The sequence below is a fragment of the Boleophthalmus pectinirostris genome, unplaced genomic scaffold, assembly GCF_026225935.1.
Source record: "Boleophthalmus pectinirostris isolate CB_2022bp ecotype Guang Dong unplaced genomic scaffold, ASM2622593v1 HiC_scaffold_16, whole genome shotgun sequence".
Classification (NCBI taxonomy): domain Eukaryota; kingdom Metazoa; phylum Chordata; class Actinopteri; order Gobiiformes; family Gobiidae; genus Boleophthalmus; species Boleophthalmus pectinirostris.
In genome coordinates this window covers 16,251,508-16,272,536 of record NW_026571095.1, presented here as the reverse complement: position 1 = coordinate 16,272,536, position 21,029 = coordinate 16,251,508, and the positions used below count along the sequence as shown (strand labels likewise).

The window sequence follows — 21,029 nt, the reverse complement described above, 5'->3', positions numbered from 1 at the left end:
ATGACATCTAAAACCTCTTCAGGCATGTTTTGATGATGGCAACGTTATAACGTGGTAGAAATCTCCAAAAAGTAAATTATGCATAATACCCCCTCTTTAAAAATCATGTCTGGTCGGTGAAGTGGGAAATAATGTCTTGATAAGCAATTTGAGGCACTGTTATTACAGGTTTCATGACTCATTGAGTTAGTTTGTAATTGTACAACATGAGTGACCTTTAAGATTTAAATAAGTGTTATTGAATCAGTCTTTGCTCTTCATCGGTGTTGTGAAGCACTGAGGGCTTGAGATGCTTTGACGACATTATATTTATTATGCTGACTAGTGCGTTCATGGCTCTCTGCTTAGAACACGAAGAGGGATATGCTCATGTCTTATGTTTAGTTAAATATTATCAGTGATTATTCTTTAGTGTTTTTTTTTTTTTTTTTAGTTTTCACTGTTCCCTATATTTATGTTTGATTGGCTCACTAGTAACTGACAATGTTTGTTTCATATCAAAGCAAAAATGGAGTAGTATTACTGCATGTGATATTTCTGCCTGTCATTTTGCAGTTCCAATATGCTCTGTCCGTAACAATCTTGCTTGATATTCCCCTCACATCTTGTCCTGCTCTAATTCAGTGAGGGATCTGGCATTTATAAGGCATTTAAGTGACAAACGATGCAGCGTAATGTGATGAGAGTCTCGATCAGATGCTAACTTTGTGTGCGCGTGTCATTCAGGGCGGGAGGGGGGGTCTGATTTAGGGTCTCCATGGGACAGTGTGCAAGGGACTTGGCACGTGGCTCTGGGAGGTCAACAGTGACAGACAGAAGAGCAGCAGCTGTGTGGAGGATAGAAAGGCGGAGAAGAACCCCGTCAGGAAAGGGGAGTGATGGATGGACGGGAGGAGATGGAGGGGAGTGAGGAGGGAAAGGGTCAAGGTGTGTGTGTGTGTTTGTGTACAAGTTTGACTTTATTTCTCCTGCACATAGCTAAATGTATAGATATTCTAATCAAGAATGCTAAGACTTAAAAGTCTATCTTATCCAATATTATTATTAAAAACCCTGTAACAAATTTTTCCCATGTATTTTGGCAAGTTTAAGACCATTGTTCTTACACCTGTAAGAACAAGATGACATCACGTTCTTTGTGTTTGCGCTTACAGCTCCCGATCTGCAGTTTTCACAGCTTTTTCTCGACAAATAGACTAAGCAGAACTTTGTTCTTATTGTCTGTCTGCACTGTGATTGGTTGGATTTTCTGAGTTGTCGTGGTTAATTAAAAAATATATTTAGCTGTTAGAATTTGTGATTTTAAAAAAAGATTTCAGCCATTGTGGTGAATATATAACGTTTTAATATTTTATTAGCAACAACTGTGCTACCACTGTACTGTTGATAATCTCCTTAACAACATAGAGATTTGGCAGAAGTTCTGATGAAGTATATGAAATGTTTGTTCTTGTTCTTACAGCTCTAGGTGTAAGAATGCATTTCTTACTTCATATGAAATGTAAATTGGTCTCAAGTCATGCATGCTGGTAGCATTTAAGTATAAAGCGTTTTGTTGTCCAGTAATCAAGAAGTGTGTGTTAACATGCTAGTTGTTGTTGGCTTCACTTAGGCAAGACCAGGCACAGCATTTTTTCATTGCAAGATTTTAACCTGTGCCTTGATTTAGGGTTTAGCATCTTATTTCACACTTTCATGCACCCCTAGTAAATATTCTTCTGAACTTTAAAGGGAATTGAAAAAGTCTGTATTATTGATTTAGCATGAAGCACTTATCCTGGCTGATATCGACAATAAAATGCTATTTGTTTCATAAAATAAGAAATGCAGAAGTAGGGTTTAGTATCTACAAGGTGAAATAAGAGATCCCTGTCTGCCTCCTGCTGCCTCCATTGATTGTGCGGCAGGCTGGGCTAATGCAGTCCTGCTGGAGTTGGAGATAGCAGACATCTGTTTCGACATGAGTCAGAGCGAAATGAGTGGAGCTTTGTCCCGTAGTGACTTTTCTCTTTGTGTTTGTTAAATATGAACCCTGCTTTGTAACTCAGGGTTACAATCTGTTCTCAAGGCAAGAAGAGAACCTAACTTTCAAATTTCCACTGCATATTTGTGTCTTTTGGCATGATGTAATTTATGTATTTTATGAAGAAGATCTAGTGAAACATCTTGATGCTTGGAAACTTGCATGTCTACTGTATCGCACTATCCATGTGTCTAATTTTGATTCTACAATTGACCTTTACCTGCTGTAACCAAATCCTCATATCAGTCTTGCATGTGACTGGAGTGCTGAACTTGACTGTTCTTTTTTAACAGGAACAAGAAACTGAGAACCAGTGACGTGTTTAGTAATACATAGCCATATATAGCAAAAGATAACTAGTGGCCAGTACAATGTTTTAAAGTTCTGAAACTCCATATCAGTAATTCTTCTGAGATTATTGGAAGGAAAATTACAATTACAAACACTGAATATAAAATGTGTCTGCAAAGTCTTCACATCTACTCAACTGAACTGTATGAATTGTCCTTTTTCAAGCACGAAACCACTGAGGCACAAAATGGCCTCTTTTCATTACGTTCTTGTCCAAACTGTGGTCTGGTTCGTGTGGCTCTTTTCACCGCCATCTGCACGCTGTAATTCTACCTTGAGCTCCTTGTTCTGGCTTGGACATGCTCTCTTTTCAGCCCTTTCGCCCCAGGATCTTTGCTCGCCACTTTCATTCCTTCTGTAGTTTCACCCCTGCACCCTTCTCCCTTGGGCCCTGCAGACTGTTGGGTGGCTTTTGTGTGACATGTGTTGGCAGCAGGCACCTTGGGTTTCCTTTGTCCGTGTGCTGCCCCCAAGCCTCAGTGCTGTGTCTGGGATGGGGACAGGGCCCTATTGTCCTGCAGATTAACTCCCTCTCAGATGCACACGTGTCCCAGGACCCCATGGGGCTCTTAAGTGTGGATGTGCCCTCAGGCAGAAAATCAAGGGCCAATTTAAGATGGGGTCCAGCAGAGAAGATGGGAGAGGCAGAGCGGGCTTCATAGCCACCGGGCAGAGGCTTGTCATTCACTGTGCTTACGTGACTATAGAAAAATACCAATAATGGCCATAATTTAGGTCAAACTGACTTTATATTTTTCTAAAAAGTCAAAACTCATATAGTTACTTTTCTATAGAGCTGTTTTTTTGTGATCATTAGGCTTATCACGATAATTACTATATTAACTTATTCAATATATTCATTTTGGGGCTCAATATTTATCATGTGTACTTTTTTTTTTTCTAAAAGTGGGGAGATTTGGGGCATATTTGTTGTACTTTTGAGCTTTACAGACTTGAATATCCAGCTTCTATGGCTAATTATTGTTTCATTTATTTGTTCAGCTCATGGCTTTTAATGATACTGTATTTAAAAAATGTTTACAAGGATTATCCTGCTTTATTATTACAGTGTCAGTGGCATTAAATAGTCTCAATATTGTTGTTTATCGCAGTAGATTATGCTTCAAAATTTGTTATCATGACAGGCCTAGGTAAGTCATATTTTTTTAGTCAGCCTAAGAAGAGATTTTAACATCCTAAATACTTAATTTTATCTTTATTCCAAAACTCTATTTCCAGCATTTTCTTTTCAATTTGTAATATTGCCTCCCCTATACCTGAAAAGATTAGACATGAGACAAAGACTGATTTTTTTCCCCCACAAAAAGTAACAATATAAAGGTACTTTTGAAACTCTTATCAGTGCAAATTGATACTTTGCAGTCACATCACGCGGGGGGTGTTCAACATGTATCTGTATAGTGGAATGTTTCTGTAGTTACCAAACAGACACTATTAGGAAACACTGCCAAAAATGTTTTAAGATAGTTTGAGCCCTCAAGAAAAAAATACAAAATTGACAGTTTTCAGGAGTCTGTGATCAATACAGTCAATACAAACAATACAATCAAGTCAGCTATTTCTCAGATAGCTCAGATTAAAACAAAGCTCAGGTCAAAGTCTAACTTGAGTAACAGAGATTCAGACAGAGCAGTGTCTACAGTTAGCATCACACCCCCAGGGAATCTTGATGACATCAGCTGCAAATTATCAATACCTTATTCAATACAAAACTGTTACAAGTGTACATTAACCTTTACTCCCACATGTGGAAGTTAGGTTGCCTGTGAAATTTGTTCATGTACTTGGTGACACATAATTACTTCTCGTATTTGTAATCCATGAGCAGAAGCAAACACCCCCTGAATCAAATATACCAAAATACTGTATTAGAACTGTGTGATATACAGTATTAGCCAAGTCTTGCTATGCATACTTGAAATACATGGCTATATTTTTCATGAACAAAAATGAAAACTAACAAAAAATCCCCACATTTTATATACTTCAGTTTCTCAACCTTGTACTCCCCATGTCCAGATTTCAGCTTGCGAGTTCAAAGTCTTCCTTCCTCATATACCTGTGCGTATTATGTTAAGCCCTCAGTGACTGCTTGCATTCAAAACCACTGACCTACATCGACGGTGTCTAGAGTAACAGGCTCTCTCATGTGAATGTATGCAGTCAGAGTGTGTGTAGGCCAAAGGTAAGTCTGCAGCTGATCCAGGGGGGTCTGTGTTTCCTCTCCCCAGCCCCCCTGCTCCAGTGAAGCAGCGTGATTGGTCTGTGGTTTGTTTACACTGGATGTTGGTTCCTGTCAGTTATGCCCTTTTTAGCTTCAAAACGTTCAGTTTACACATGTCCTTGATGAAATGTATCCTCTTTCCTAAACATCTGACAGTCTGGAGGAAATATTTGACACTGTGAAATATTGTTGGTAGGCTAATGCTGCAAATTAAAGAACCCATAGATATATGTTATAATGTTGTTTCTTCATCACAAAGACACCTGGAGTTGTGTTTTGTTTCATTCAAGCATGCATGCAATATGCAAGGTTTGTGTGTTAAACATGCATGTTTAACACACAAACCTTGCATATTTAGTTCAGGAAACACTCTGTTCCATTTTCAACGTCATGGCAATACAGGAATTACTTCACTGTGTGTGTGTTTTTAACTCCATCAGCTTTGGCTCATTTGGATCATTTTAACTCTGGGATCTCCACTGAACTAAGGGTGAAACAGTAGCTCTGTTAATTTGAAAACTACCACTAGACATCAAAAGGTGGAACAGAGCATTTTGAGCTTTAGAAATGTAGACAGACTAATAATAAAGGATTACTCAGACATGTGTGAATGAAACAAAACACAATTCCAGCTATGTGTTGGAGGAAGGTAACAACATTTCATCATGGCTTAAAGCTCACATGAGCCAAGTTTGTATAATTTTGGATAATTAAAGGTACACTTTGTACCTTTTGTAGTGGACAGTCCGTCACCTGCTCGTCTTCATAGATGTGTCATTGTCTCTCCTTCTGTTCCGCTTTATAGCACTAAACTTCTGTATCTCCGTGGAGACAAGTAAGTGAAGCCAAAGTTGCATGTCATGTCTATGGAAAGATGACTAAAAATGCATGTTCCAAAACTTGTGATTGAATATATTAAAGATACTTAAGTTAAATTCAAATAGAAAAGTTACAAAGTGAACCTCTAAATGGGGAAAATGCAAAGATTGCTATGGAAATGTTAGTAGTTAAGCAAAAATAATTGTACATTGATATATTTTAGTTATAAGCACTAGTAATTGTTTTCTTTCTGTAGTCATATTTACAGACTTAAAGACCACGTATCCCTGACAAAAACCCTGGTGGTCTTAAGGGCTGGGAAAAGTCCCCACAGGAAGTGACCTGCTCTCCCTGGTGGGGTCTGTCTACAGCAGTGCTCGTCAAAGAGTGACAAGCTGCTTATACAGCACTATTCACAGCTAAAGTTCAACTCAACCTTTCAGTTTCAAAGAGGCCTCATTCTTGGACTTTTTCATACAGAGCCAGTAATATGCAAAACTATAAACAAAAGAGTTCATTGGCATTAAAACTATGGAAAAAGAACTTACGCCATGATTATATATAAAAAAAAGAACAATATTGCAATACATGAATTAATACATTAACAGTCTTTTAGATTGTACTTATTTGTTTATTTACATGGATCCCATTAGCTGAAAGCAGTCAATCAGCTAGTTTCCCACTGAAATATTAAATCTCCATTTTCATTACAAATATACTGTACATTCATTACAACTGATATTTCATTGCAAAAAAATCTGAGTATTGTATAACAAGGTGCCCAGTGTATCTTATTTAAATGACAGTGGAATACATCTGTTCACTGCTACTTTTAACTGAACAACCAAGTACAAGTTCTTCTACTTTGTTTTGAGTAACTTGTATTTTTGCTAAGATACAAAAAAGCTGTCTATTAGTGTAATCTAATAGATGTTGAAACTTTTGATAATGTCTGCCACTGAAAATACCATTGAATAACACAGACTACAGTACTGCAGACTGTACCACATCAGTTTACTGTGAAATCTTTGGCAGGTCACAGGCAGTTGCCACATGTCTTACCCATGCTTTTGGTGTGGCACGTGTGCAAGTGTGTGCACGCAGGGGAAGGATTGTCTGGACCTCTCTGTAAGACTCTGGATATACACAGCATTAGGAGCAGTGAGAAGGCTGCCTGCTGCTCTAGTCCACTGTTAACTCAACTTGATGAGATCAGAGCAGGATCGCCTTTCAGCCGCTCAGTTCTTGGCCCAGCCCTCTTCTTTTCTCTGGGAAGTGGAACTGAAACTGCACAGCTCTCAGTCTGTTCATGTCAGAGTGTTGTGATGAGGATGCCGTGGAAACACAGGCTAGTGTTGGGGCGTTAAAGGCTGTAGCCCCGGGACACTGGAGCTGGGTGGGAGGGAGGAGGGACCAGGATGCATCAGGAACCGTCTCTGAGGAAATAGTCACTCACTATATGTCTCTCTCTGGCTGTGGATTGTGCTTTCCTCTTGGGTGAGCATAAAGAAGACTGATGTTGTGCTGGGACATGTACAGGGATTTACTGAAGTCATTTAATTGTTTGGTTTGTTTCGATGGGAACATATTACAAATAGCAATTTAGGTAAGTGACTTTGTTTACACTTGTATTTGGTCAGTATTACTTGAAGGGTTCATATTTCCCTATTTTGACATCTGTTATACTGTTGTTTCTTCATCAAACACAGTTGGAGTTGTGTTTGTTTCATTTGCTTAAAGCTCACAAGAGTCAATTTTACGTTATCTCGGACCTCAACATTTGGCTATACAAATATTCTATAATGTTTTGCTTAATCCAAAAAGTCAGTATTTTACCAGCCTAAAACCCAAACAAGCCCTAGCTGTGAGGAGTTGTACCAGAGAACCAGTTACTATTTTGTCAACCTTTTTGTCTTTATGTCAGATGCCCTTCCTACCACAACCATGACACAACATGATTGTTTGTTTAGAATCTGCCTTTTATTGTTTAGTTGTTGCTTCTTTGGCTTTGTAATTCCAGGTAATTGGAAAGCTAGGCTATCTTTAAAATCATGAACACATTGGTTTATGACTAGTGGTGAGTCAGTGTTATTAAAGTTGTATTTTATTGTACTAGATAGAACATGGAGCAGTGAGCTTTCATGCTGTTTTGTATCTACTCAAAACCTCTTTCTTTTGCACTGTGTACTTAAAGGGCTCATATTAGGCTATTTTCAGATCTATGTTGTTGTCTAGAAAACAGGAAGTGCTCCGCTGTGTTTTTAAACACAGTGGAACTCAAACCAATATTACTCAAATATGTGTAAATTAAACCAAACACAACTCTGGGTGTGTTTTTGAGGATGTAACAACAATATAACATGGCTTCAATCTCACAAGACTCATTTTTGTGTAATGTAGGACCTTTAACAGTATATCTGCCTTTTTTATAATACTCCATGCATCAAAATTGACTACATTAACACACAGTTCAGGGCTTATGTGAGAAGCAGGTGATGAGTTCCAGTGCATTTACTTTAGCCCCTAACCCTGTGACTCCTTCCTGTGCCCGCCTCACCCCTGCGGCTGTTCAGTTTCTCTTGTCTTAAAGCTGCTAATGGTCTGAGCACCAGCTGGTCTGCCGGGACTCCCCTCCTGTGTGGATTTGTCACTGCTTTTGTTTGAGAGCAGTGGAGAGAGGAGGGCTGGACTATACAAGGATATCCCCCCTCTCACAAAACATCACTTTTTGTTATGTTCACGCCTAAGTTTTATTTTATTTTGTTTTATTTTAATCTTTTGTCATTTAAAAGCAAATCCATATTCAAGATTTACATTAAACCAAATGCCCTTCCACAACAATTTTCCATGTTTTGCAATAATCGCAATAACTAATGAAGTTTTACATACATTTTTCCATTTGTTTTAATTGAGAAGACAGTTTTGGCTTATTTTTCACTCCCATCCCAAAATTGATTTGTTTTTACCCTTGAACTAGAAGATGCCCAGTTCAACTCTTTGTTTTAACCATTGCGGGATAGGGCCAAAGGTGGATATCTGCGCTGTTAGTGATTAAGTAGCACTATTTTGAGCCTTTGTTTGAGCATGGTGCAAAGCTGGGGCAGGCTAAGGATATCCCCCTCACTTAGAATAATAGGACAGATCCTTTGGGCTATTTTTATACTCATTGTCCCCTATGTTAATCTGAGGGTTCATGTTGGTGTTTAGTCTATGCATGGGGACTGACCCTGTGTGGGAGGGGTACATGTGGACTGTCCTGGGACGTAGAGATAGCAGTCATCTTTTCTGACTTTATCCTTTGTTTTGTCAGCTGCCGACCTCCGCTTCTCTTCGCTCCATCTCTTCCATTGTTTGGGCTCCCTTTCACTTGCAGTATTTCTCTGTAGTCTACAGTCACACTCCCGAGGCAGGCTTTGTCACTGGGCCCTGCTTTCCCCTTTTAGAGATGCACTGTTGCTCTCTTAAACCCCTGTAATTATTTTTTCTTTCAGCCAAATTTTCAGAGTCTGCTCAGTTGAACTTCTGAGCTCGGAAAAGTTGCAATGACACGAAAGAATGAATAGTGAAGTAAACTTACTAAACGAACTGAATTGATCCACAAGGGACACTGTAGCTGAAAAACGACTATAAGAGTATAATCATAAGAGTTCTTCTTACCACATGATGACTATAATGGTGTATGCAGCCTGTGATTAACATTCAGTATCACATTCTGTCCTATGTTATATAACCTTGCATTTAATCATCAGTCAATGCAAACACATTAACCATCTAAAAGAGATGGAGTCAATAGCATGCATGCTGCCTCTAGAACTATTCAAGGACATTCATCCCATGGCGATACTAGATATTGGCCAAATTAAGCCTTTACAAATGTGCAAAAGGTCTGTTTGTGATTAAAAACTTTTTTTTTAAATTGGAAAGATCAATACAACTGAATTGAAGAATAAATATACTTATTTAATATTAAGGCAGATGTGGCTACAATTTAAGTTTACTATACTGGAGTCACTCAGTCACTCCATTCGCTGATGGCATAGTATAGTATGGTATGGTATGGTAAACTCTATATATTATGAGATATTGTTGTGCCTCTTAGGATTAATGATGTCTTCAGTACAAATAATAAGAACTGTTACAATGGTGGAGACGTTTTGCATGACCAATGTAAATATAATGGCCTATTGAAACTCAGTGCCAACATTTCTCTAGTTCTTTCTAACAAACAATACCTTGATTTTTCCTTTTCATTCATTCTTAGACAGCCCCTTTGATTAGGCATTATTCAGACATTCCTGTATTGCTTCAGTGCAACAGCTGCTGAGGTCATATGTGTGCTATGTGGGAGGGACCTGTTCCTCTTGCACGCGCCTCGTCCTGGCATGAGTGAGTGTGCAGTGTGCGTCATTGGGGCCACACTTTGATTCAGTTTCATTACTGCTCTGGTTGTGAATCTGCCACCTGAACGTCCCCCTGCCCCCCCAGCTTTATGGATGGCATCAAGGCCTCCAGTGTCCTGTGTGGATGTGCGTGTATCTTCATATATGTGTGTGCGTGTGTATGTGTGCAGAGATGGATAGCTTTTACCAAGGTGTCCATAAAGAAGTGCTCAATCACTGCTCCACTAATGGTCTTCCCTCTGGGCTCCATGGATTTTTTAAGTGTCACACTGGCCACTGGAGAAATAGAAAGATTTTTACAGCTGGCTATGAACATACAGTATAGTGAGGATTTCTGGATACTTTATATTTATAGTATCTGGTTGGATTGTTTGTTTGTTTGTCAGAAGTTAGTGGTGGGAATTGTAAAGAAGTTTTTGGTTTTGGAGTTAAGCTTTGAAAAAAAACATTATCGCGCTGTTGTAATTTGGGGTGGATAATTGGACAATATGGGCTGTTGGCTTTTTAGCATAGAGCTGATTTAAACAGAGAAGCAATGAATCACAAAATTATCTTTAATTAGGTCTGTTGGCTTAAAATTTGACTAATTGCTGGTTTGGATATGGAACCAGGCAGTTCTTTTACATTTTCATTCTCATTTTGTTCATTTTTGTTTGCTAGAGTGTAACATTGTAGAGGCAAAACTTTACAGGACAGTGCAAAAATTCCTTGGATAAAATGAATAGTTTTGGTGTGGCTCTGTAGTCTGGATCACAGTCTGCACATCCTTTCAAGGCGTCATGAGAGGAACTTCCCAGGAAGAGCTGACAGAAGGGAAAAGTCTGGGAATATGACTAATTCAGGCGATGACCACAGCTTTGTTATAAAGTCGTATGTGAAAGAAAGAGAGGAAGTGCTGTCTGCAAATGTACACTATGTTGTACTGTTCCTATTCTTGAGAACTGCTGGTGATTTCCAAACCAAAGACGTAATGATCTGCAAATGTAATCATACGAACAAGCCAAGCCATCATATTTAGATTTTCTTCAAGACACGGTATGTTCATACAGCCACTTTATATTTCTGCATTAAATTACTATAGCTTTCTACTCATCATATGTCTTTAGCTTATTCTTAAATATCTTATATTATGCTAAATTGATTTGTGTGAACTTTAAGCCATGTTATAATGCTGTTTCCTCATCAAAGACATACCAGGAGTTGTGTATGAGTAAGCCTTTATTATTAGTCTGTCTACATCTCCAAAGCTTAAAATGCTCTGTTCCACCTTGTGATGTCATGAAGTGGTAGTTTTCAAGTGATCAAGCAACCTGGCAATTCCAGGTCTGAAATTATTAAAGTGATTCTAGTGAAGATGTATAGAGTTTAAAACACAGTGAAGCACTTCCTGTATTACCACATGACATTACAAGGTGGAACAGTGTGTTTTCTATGGGAGAGAAGAATCCAGCCTAAATATACAAGGTTTGTGTATTAAACACTTGTGAATGAAACAAAACACAACTCTGGGTATGGTTTTGATGAGGAAACAACATTATAACACAGACTAAAAAAGTGCAATATGGGCTCTTTTAAACTTGTTTGAAACAGAATACCTTAACAAAGGAGACCCTGCGTTGAACTGATTTTAGATATGTCTGTGTGGTTTGCCTTGTATTACAGCTGGTCCCTGTCAGTGTGTTCTTTGATTTGATCTTTTTGATGGGAAAACATATTTGGTCAGTTAATGCTTTTATACCAGCCCATACAAGCCTCCCCATCATGTGTGAGGAGCTGTTTGGTCTCTGCGTCTGTATTTTGACATTGTGTTAGGAGCCAGACGGCACAGTTTATGTCTGGCCCCTGGTGCTGCTCAGGGATTCCCTCAGAAGGAGTGAGTGTGTGTACTGCAGAGAGGATGGCAGTTTGTTTATCTAAAGGGTTAACCACTCCGCAGGTATTTACAGATAAAGTATAGCTATTATGTGCATGGATACAGTGCTTCTGAGATGTCCTCTCTAAAAATGGAAAATGGAAGAAGTGACCGATGATGTGAGTCATCTTTAAGTCTTCGTTTGAATCAGACCTTGAAGAAGAGCAGTTACATAATCAAAAGTAAATTCTGTAGAAATGTAAAATTGGATTTATTTATTTTTTTTCATGATTGGGTATTATTTACTAATTAGTCAGAACTAATGTTGTATTCTTTCTTCGTTAGTTTCAAGGCACTTCAGAAATTTGTGATGAAGGAAATAATTTGGGGTTTATCAACCTTGACCCATCAGTTAGAAAGTAAATTTTAATTTAATGCTAGGCTCACTGTCTAGTTTCTTCTTTTTAAATGTCTAATAATTTTACCAGCAGATGAAGAAAATATGTCTTACAAAAGATATGTTTTGTAATTTTATTTGAAAGTTGTTATTGATAGATGGTTGGCTATTATTGAGTGTGACTTTCTTGGTTAGGGGAATGTTTAATAGGTCTTTATTATGCTCCTTTTCTAACATGTATACAGCTTAATCAAACAAGTACTGATATTCTATAGATAGCTGGTTAGGGTACACTTTACATGTAAGGGGCTGTAATTGTATCCACAGAAAAATACAATTAAAAAAATCAGCATTACTAATACTTCCAATTTCAGACTTTAATCAAATGAATTCTACTATCCAACTATCTGTCCTTTGTCCTTAAATGACCTTGCCATCACAATCCACCTCAGTCACAAATGCAGGAAACAAACCCGGCTGTTAGTCACACGTCAGAGCTGCCATATTTTGAGTGGAAAAGTCTGCTGACATGTGTGCACTCCTCCCGGGGGGCGCTGTTTCGCTCCCCCTCCCTGTGTATGTGTGTCAGACTTCAAAGCGAGCCGGCCCGGTCAGAGCTGGTTAGGCACATTCAAATGAAAGCCAAGCAGAGGCCCATAGACACATAGCAGCAGACAGTGTAAGTGGGAGATGCTTGTTAGCCGTGCAGCCTGTAGAGGACAGATGAAGGCAGCCCACTCACCAGGTGCAGCCCACATCTGTCTCCTCTTATCTCAGCGCTTTGCCAAGTTGTTGCGTTCATCTACAGTGGCTGTTTGTTTTGTCCCGCTTGTTCATTGCATTTATTTTGACACATACAACACAGCATCATTGTCTTTGTGCTTGTCTGTGTTTGATATTAACCTGTGTACGCACTTTAATCTGGCAAAGTGTAGGTGGTGAAAACAAAATTATCCCAATATCCCACATTTGGTTTAACATATGTTAACAATGAAATCAGGAATAATTTGTTAATGCCTGACAAAATTTAAAATATTTTATCTGAGTAAAAAAAACATCTGTACTCCATTCACTGCACATGACATGGTTCATGCTGAATCAGTGAAAAGCTTCTCCTGGTGAACGAAAGACAATAGTTTTGGTAATACCTTGACTTTAAAGTCTTTGACAAAGTTCTACCACACTAAAAGAGGAATTGATATTGTAGGAGATTAAGAACATTTTTAGTTTCATGGGAAAAATTATAAAATGGTTCAATTACAGACCGCAACAGTCCCAGTTTGGCCTTGAAAGTGTAACAGGGCCCTAGGTGCATCTTTTCTCCGTGTAACCACATACGCTCCTCTCTGTGTGGGAACAACAGTAAAAGGCTGTTGGCAGGACAGAGCCCAGCCTGACGCAGCTGAGCGGGCACATGAAGGAGCGGCCACATGAAGACGGGGCAGTAGTCCTAAATGAGTTGGCTGCACACAAACGCAGGAGTGAGGGAGGCAAAGTAAACAACAGATGGCACTAGCATGTTGCGGCTATTCGCACCAGCCGCCATGCCAGCCCATCGGCCTCTTGAGAGGTTACCACGGAACTGTAACCGTGACGACACAGGGTCAAATGTGATGATCCTCTTTGATGGTGCCAGATTGTTTTCTGCATAAGGCCATGACCTGGAAATATTACTTCATTCTTGTTTTAACTTGATTAAAGAAAGAATGACTTGTACTTGTCTTGTTTTAAAGGTTTATTCACTAATTATTTTTTACCAGTTTTAGAATGGGTAACATGCACTTATTATTACTAGAATAAAAAGTAGTTTAACTGGTCATATGAGTTTAATAAGGTCATGTTTGGACTATTTGCCCTGTGAGCACCTGTCTGGCACATGTCACAGAGACAGTCCAGCTGCCTGTGAGTCTGACCAATCCTTGAACTGCTCTGACGCCCCGCACTGGCACACCTTGTCTGCCAGCTGCCATGACCTCATTCACAGCACAGAGATAGAGACAAGAGTCAATGACACAAACCAAGTGTTCTGGAGGAGTCTCTCTGGTGTAAGACAGGCTCAGACAGTCACAGAATTACATCATGACCTGAAGTGTGAGTCGGTTTGTGGGAATGTTTTTGCTTATGTCAGCTTTGACCATACGCTACTTTAACTTCACTGCATCTGAATCTACAACATTTAAAGTGACACTATGTTTTTTAATCTCTTGGTTGAGACTTTTGATATCACCAGTATTAATCTGTTGGTGATTTGTATTTTTTTAAACACTGGAGGTTAGGTCAATCTACTGTATTTTACACATTTTAAAGAACAAAAGTCTATTCCAAATCTTTACTTTCTTCCGTACATCTTTTTCTTAACGGTGCTCTCTGTAACTTTTCTGGCAGAGGACCTGCTTGTCTCCATGGAGATGTGAATGTTTTGCCATGTTCCAGAGTATAAATGGCATTTCTCTTGAGTGTCTTGCATTTACCCACTAAATCATGTGTTTTATTGCTTAATAAAGGCAGAAAGGCAAAAAAAAATAACATCTCCATGGAGACAACGAAGTGACACATCCTTCACTACAGAAGTTACATAGTGTACCTTTTATAAGCTTTTTTCAGTGATGTTTATTTCTACTTGTGTAAAGGGCTGGATTGTTTTGTGTCACATGAGTTGACCGCTGTCATAAGGATAACAGTGCTTTGTGGCTTTGTGTGAAGCAGATAGGAGCAGACTTGTGGATGAATGATGCAGCAGGAGTTGTTTCATCCACTTCCCACCCGTCTGCACAAGTCTCTTCCTCTGAACAGGAAGCTGACACAATCACGTCACTTCAACCACAGTCTTATCTCGTCTGCATTGGAATGACATCACCCCCCATTGTGGCCTCAGAGCCGATCCTGTTTTGTGGTGGTGAATATTACCTGATGTTTTTGCTCATCATCCACTTTATGTGTTTGCTGACTCAGATAAAGCTCATTAAAGGTACATTAGTGAAATGAGTGTGGTTCTGGACTAGGCTAAGTGACTGTAGCGTAGGTTTAGTCCATGGTACACATGAGTGTCTGTATCTTGAATTTATTATTGCTCTTTATTATTATAATATATTGTGATGTGTGAGCTACTCTGTCCAAATAATTTCCCTTGTGGATCAGTAACGTTGGTCTAAGTCTTTAGTCTAGGTTTCGTCCATGGAGGTACAGATATGTGACTGTATTTTGTCATATTGTTATAGCTGAGAGATATATTTGTATTGCTATATTTCTATATTTTTATTTTTTACTTGTATCTACATTTATATAATGGTAAGATTTTTGTTATTTCTGTTGTAATTAGATACAATACGCTTGAGCTGTAAATTGCTGAATAACTTTTGTAGCTAATTATTTTAATTCTGCTATTTTATTTATTTGTTGCAGCTCATGCCTTTTAATGATAACATGTGTAGAATATTTAAAATAGTTTACTGGGATTATCCTGCTTTGTGTCATTGGCATAAAGTAGTTTCACTATTATCATTTATCGCAGTATAACTCTGTAGCAATATGGTTCAAAATGTGTTATCGTGACAGGCCTAGATGATGACTGCAGAGTATGGTTAGTCCATGGAGGTACAGATGAGTCAGAGGAAGTGGGCTGTTGTCTGCCAGTGTTCACACGTCTGTCCATCCTGCTCATTGTTAATTCTCGTCACAGTCAGTAAAATCCAAACTAACTTTTCACACCAGCTTTTTCTCACCTTTGTACTGGGTTCTTGTTATTGACATTAGCTACTTTAATTCTTGTCACTTTGTGCTCAGTGTTTTTGAAGTACACTTTATTCTGGTATTTAATAACTCTTGAATTATGTAAAGAATTGTAGCAAAGTGGGTAGCATACTGGTCTTAAACTCTGTCTGTGTACACTGGTGTATGAATGCATGTGTGAATGGATTAAAATTTCTAGGTGTAAAGTGTTTTTTGTTTTTTTTAGTACCTTGAAAGTGGAATGAATACGTATGTATGTGACATTTACTTTAATTTTTACCATGCCAACTTTATTTATAAAGTACTTAAAACATTTTTGAGCTGGCCAAAGTGCTAGTCATAGAATAAAGAAAGACAATCACAGTCAAAGTCACAACACAACTATTAAAAACATAAAAAGCATAAGACACAAGATATTCATCAGCAGCAAGAAATCTATATCTCATCTGTTAAAAGCCAGTGAATTTTTAAAATATAAAATCATGAAAGGCCTTCATATATATTTTTAGTCTTGTTATTACTCACAGAAAATGATCAAGTATACAGCCTTGGTTTTCCGCTCTGATTGAAATAATCATATCTGAATATACAATATGTGTGCATTGGAGTATGTTCAGTCATAACATGTACGGTTCATGTGATTCATGCCCTGTCACAACCAAGTTATAAATTATGTTATGTTCTTTTTTTATTATAGGCTAATAACAATATATCATTTGGAAAGCTATAGTCATAAAATATAATGAATATCATAAACAATAAAAATTATACCCCCCCAGTTCATATCTGAGTTAATTGTTCTCTTCTTTTTTCCCCCCACAGGATTGACAGCAGCTGTAATCTGACATTATGACAACCTAACTGGCATGAGCCGTGACTGCATCCATCACCTATCCATCACCCCCTTCATCTCCCAGCACCTGCTGTTGTTTTGGGTCGACTCTCCTGCCCCCCCTGCTGCCTTGATGAGGTAACGCAGAGTTCTGTTTCACGCAGCCCCACCCCTTGGCCACGCCCTGCCCTGCCACGCCCTCTCCCTGTGTGGACCCTTCACTTCACCGATATGGGTCAGAAGATCTCCAGCGGCATCAAGTCTATAGACAGCCGCGGGGAGAGTGGTGGATCGCCGTCATACCGACCGCTAGCGCACAGAAGACAGCACCCAGAGTTTAGAGGTCCAGATTTTTCAAGACCACCAAGATTAGACCTGCTTTTGGACATGCCTTGTGCTGGACTTGAAACTCAACTTCGTCATGCATGGAACCCTGACGATCGATCGCTTAATATTTTTATCAAGGATGATGATAAGCTAACCTTTCATCGCCATCCTGTAGCTCAAAGCACAGATTGCATTAGGGGTAAAGTAGGATACACTAGAGGGCTTCACGTCTGGAAGATCCACTGGCCGTCAAGACAAAGGGGGACCCATGCTGTTGTCGGAGTAGCTACTTCAGAAGCACCTTTACACTCTGTAGGATACACTGCGTTGGTGGGGTCCGACTCAGAGTCCTGGGGCTGGGATCTGGGGCGAAACCGGTTGTACCATGACAGTAAAAACAGGGCACACAGTTCACTGCCCTTCTACCCGTGTTTCCTAGAGCCAGAGGAGTCATTCACGCTGCCGGATTCGTTATTAGTGATTTTAGATATGGACGAAGGTACGCTAAGCTTTATGGTGGATGGACAGTATCTGGGAGTGGCGTTCAGAGGACTTAAAGGCAAGAAGTTGTATCCGGTTGTCAGTGCTGTGTGGGGACATTGCGAGATCACCATGAAGTACATCAATGGCTTAGATCGTGAGTATTACATCATATTCTTTCCTTATCTCATTTGTTAAACACCTGGCAATTCAAATGGCAGAATGAGATTAGGAATTTAGTTTCAGAGTTTGTGATAAGTAAAACAAACATATTCCAAGATTAAAACACTGATTCTTAAACGTTTCACTCACACTGCCATATAGTATATATTTGATTTGACGAACCACGAGGGTGTAAATTTTCAAGTGGAAGGTCTATCACTTGCTTGTCTCCATGGAGATGTTAATATCTTGCCTGCAATGGAAGGCTTCACAATATGGCATTAAACTTATTCATTTCCATGAAGACAAGCAGGTCAGGTCTGTGGAGAGGCTCACAAGAAAAGTGGATGTTTTTCTCTCTTTAATGCCATACTGTGTAACATTACAGGAAAACCTTTAACATATCCAAGGAGACGAGCGTATTTAGTACAACAAACTGGACTAAAGCGAGGCTCGGCCAAAGCTGAACCATGACCAAGCTTGGACTTATTTAGAACAACAATAAAACTAATACTGTAACTTTTTCATGCAACCTGAATCTGTTCTACATTTTGAGAACCTCTGTTTCATATGTAAATTGGCAGCCCGTGTCAGTCAAAGTTCAGAATGTGAATATGCTATGTTTTGCATTCCCCTGTCTGTGTGTTATTATGAAAGGGGCCAGTTTGCTCCTCTCCCAGTCTAAACAGAGCCTCTTTTGAAAAGCTGGTTAAAAGCCTTTATAGACTTCATATACATCACACATGCACACTCACACCTGACGGCCAGGGAAAGTGCACAAGCTTATGATCCACTGGTGGATTCTCTTTCTGTTTGAAGAAGTGTTTTTGATATCGCAGCAGGCGGTGTTTGTCCATAACCTCCTTAAATCTCAAATCTCCCAAAGGAGTAGTGCTGTGTTATGATTTTCTAATCACCTTCAATCTCTACTTTTTGTGTTAGCGATGTTTGGCAGTCAAAATATGTTAAGTCTTTTTTTTAAATATGGATTTAAATTACATGCAGTCTCATTTACAAGCACTAAGAATTTGGTGATTTCTTTAATGCCTGGATTTGTAAATCCAAAGTTAAAAGTAAGAAATGTATCTGAGGATCTTGGGTATGTTCAAACTACAAGTTGAGTGCCGAAAGCCCCTTGACTCAAACAGTTTCTGTTTATGAAGCCATCACAGCAGTAGTCACGAATGGCTACCTTTTGCTGAAATGCATTGTGTGAAATAAAATTTGACTATTGAAAATCTTGTGCAAGAATACAAAAGGGTGAGGAATCCCAAGGAGAGCTGTGTGAAATTCGGACCGGATTTATGTGAAAATACATTTATGAACATATTTCCAACTAAAAGCAACTTCATCTGTCTGCTGTGTACCTCAAAAATATTAGAAAAGAGGCAGTCAGACAAAACTGTAGACAAAATAAATAGCTGGGAAAATTGAAGTTGATAACTGCCTTGTCAAAGATGTACGTTTTGACATTTGAAGAATTCTTTTATTGTGTTTGTCTATTGTGAAGTGAATAACTTTAATTTTCTTCCTGCAGTGTATGCATACATCAGTAAAAAAAAAAAAAAAAAGTGTCCCCACATTTAGGATTTGGAAGAATAAAAATATAAGTTCTTAAGCTATCAAAAGTGGTTCATCTATATTCATTAAAGAGCTCATATTTCACTATTCTGATCTTTGTTATAATGCTGTTTCCTGGTCAAAAACATACTTGGAGTTCTGTTTTGTTTCAGTCACATATGATAAACACACAGATCTTGCATACTGTTGGCGTGTTCCAATTGTAGAAAATAATGACTGGAATCGATCGATTGAAATCACAAAAATTTATTCCCTATACAATACAATTCTAATACAGAGCTCTGGGTCAAACCACTGTCCCTGATTGCTTATTCTACACAGGACTTATTTCAGGTAGTCTGAACACCTGCATCTGTCCCTTAACCCTATATATATTCATTCACAGAAATATGCAAATGATATGTTGATCAGGTTCACTCCTTGGATCCTCCCTGAAGCCTCTCCGTTTATGGGAATGACCGGATCTATTTAGGTTTGGAGCCAGCCAGGATGTCCCCTTGTCAGCTGCTCTATTGTGTCTTTTTCTTTAAAAAGACACAATCTACACAGCAGTTTCTTTAAACATGTATATCAGATTTCAGTTGTTAAACATTAATTGTGTGACTTCATTAATGTTTTTTTTAACAAATATATGATTTCAGCATATAATAATTGCATGTGGTTTACTCACGACACTTAATTACTTGTTACGGCCTTCAGTGCTTAGTTCTTCTCAAACAGAAAACACTCTTGTGATGTTATATGATACATGAAATGCTCCACTGTGTTTTTAAACTCCATACACCTTAATCAGAATCATTTGGATAATTTCAGACCTGGAATTGCCAATATCTACAAATCAAAATTTAAAAGGGAGATGTTAACTTGAAAACTACAGCTTCATGACATCACACAGTGGAACAGAGCAAACAAAACACAACTCCAGGTATGTTTTTGATGAAATAACAACATTATTACATGGCTTAAAACAAACAAGGGTCAGTTTAGCATAATATTAATTTCTGAGAGGATGTGTGATTATACTAAAAGGACAGTTAAGCAGGGGTATTTCAGAGGCGATTATAATGTCATTGCTTAAGACATTTGGAGACTTGTGTTTATGGTGTATTGCATTGGGTTTTTCCTAGGTAAAAGTCACAGTGAAAGTGAAACAAAAAGCTCAGAGGGAGTGATATTTTCTGACTTCTCTGAGCGGTAGAGTAAATTGCCTTGAGGTATTGTATTTGCAGCGGAGTGTCCAAACTGAGGATTATTACAGGCACATTCTCAGTAGCACGAAGGTGAGCTAGAGTGAAGCTATATTTCTGTCCATGATATTGAATCAAAATATATCTGTGTAGCCAACCGGAAAGCTTAGGTTGTATCATATAGCTTTAGTCTTTCCAGGCCATTTGCTTCATGTAATATGTGTCTCGTGATGAAATAGCCTCCTGGACGCTCGGTAATGGCTTGATCTAACATAGCTACTATTGGATTGTTTGTGAATGATTGTTGTTAAGGGGAACCTACTGCAGAGGTATTAAAAAGAGATTTACGGAGCCTCCTTGGAACCTGCTGGTGGCTTTCTCCAGTCCGCACAAAGAGTCCATCATTACCACACCACAGGATACAGTTACATGGCTGAAATTAACACTGTTTTAGGTAAATGTTTGGGTATAGCTCAAAGTTTACAAATAATAAATCCTTATCTCCTCACCTCAAATATTTCAGTTTCTACTATGATGAATCTGGAGTTTCTGTATTACTCAAACATGTGTAATTCTTTTCTTTACTGTCTAGACTGCATGGAGGCACTGCTGTGACCTGTCTGGGCTGCTCAACATTGTAGCTA

The 21,029-nt window shown here is 38.7% G+C and overlaps 1 protein-coding gene across 4 annotated transcripts in view; it reads left to right on the top strand.

Annotated features, from left to right (window-relative positions):
• LOC110173525 (SPRY domain-containing SOCS box protein 4-like) overlaps nucleotides 1–21,029 on the top strand; it is a 57,029-nt gene that overhangs the window by 11,371 nt on the left and 24,629 nt on the right. Inside the window, exons 1-2 of one of the 4 annotated variants that reach the window (XM_020939551.2) lie at nucleotides 6,762–6,935; nucleotides 16,639–17,612. In XM_020939551.2, coding sequence (XP_020795210.1) covers nucleotides 16,880–17,612 — 733 coding nt within the window. In that variant the 5' untranslated portion in view covers nucleotides 6,762–6,935; nucleotides 16,639–16,879. Of the gene's footprint in view, nucleotides 1–6,761; nucleotides 7,045–10,739; nucleotides 10,874–16,638; nucleotides 17,613–21,029 lie in introns of those variants that run through there. The other 3 variants (XM_020939548.2, XM_020939550.2, XM_020939549.2) reach the window with 3 other exon arrangements.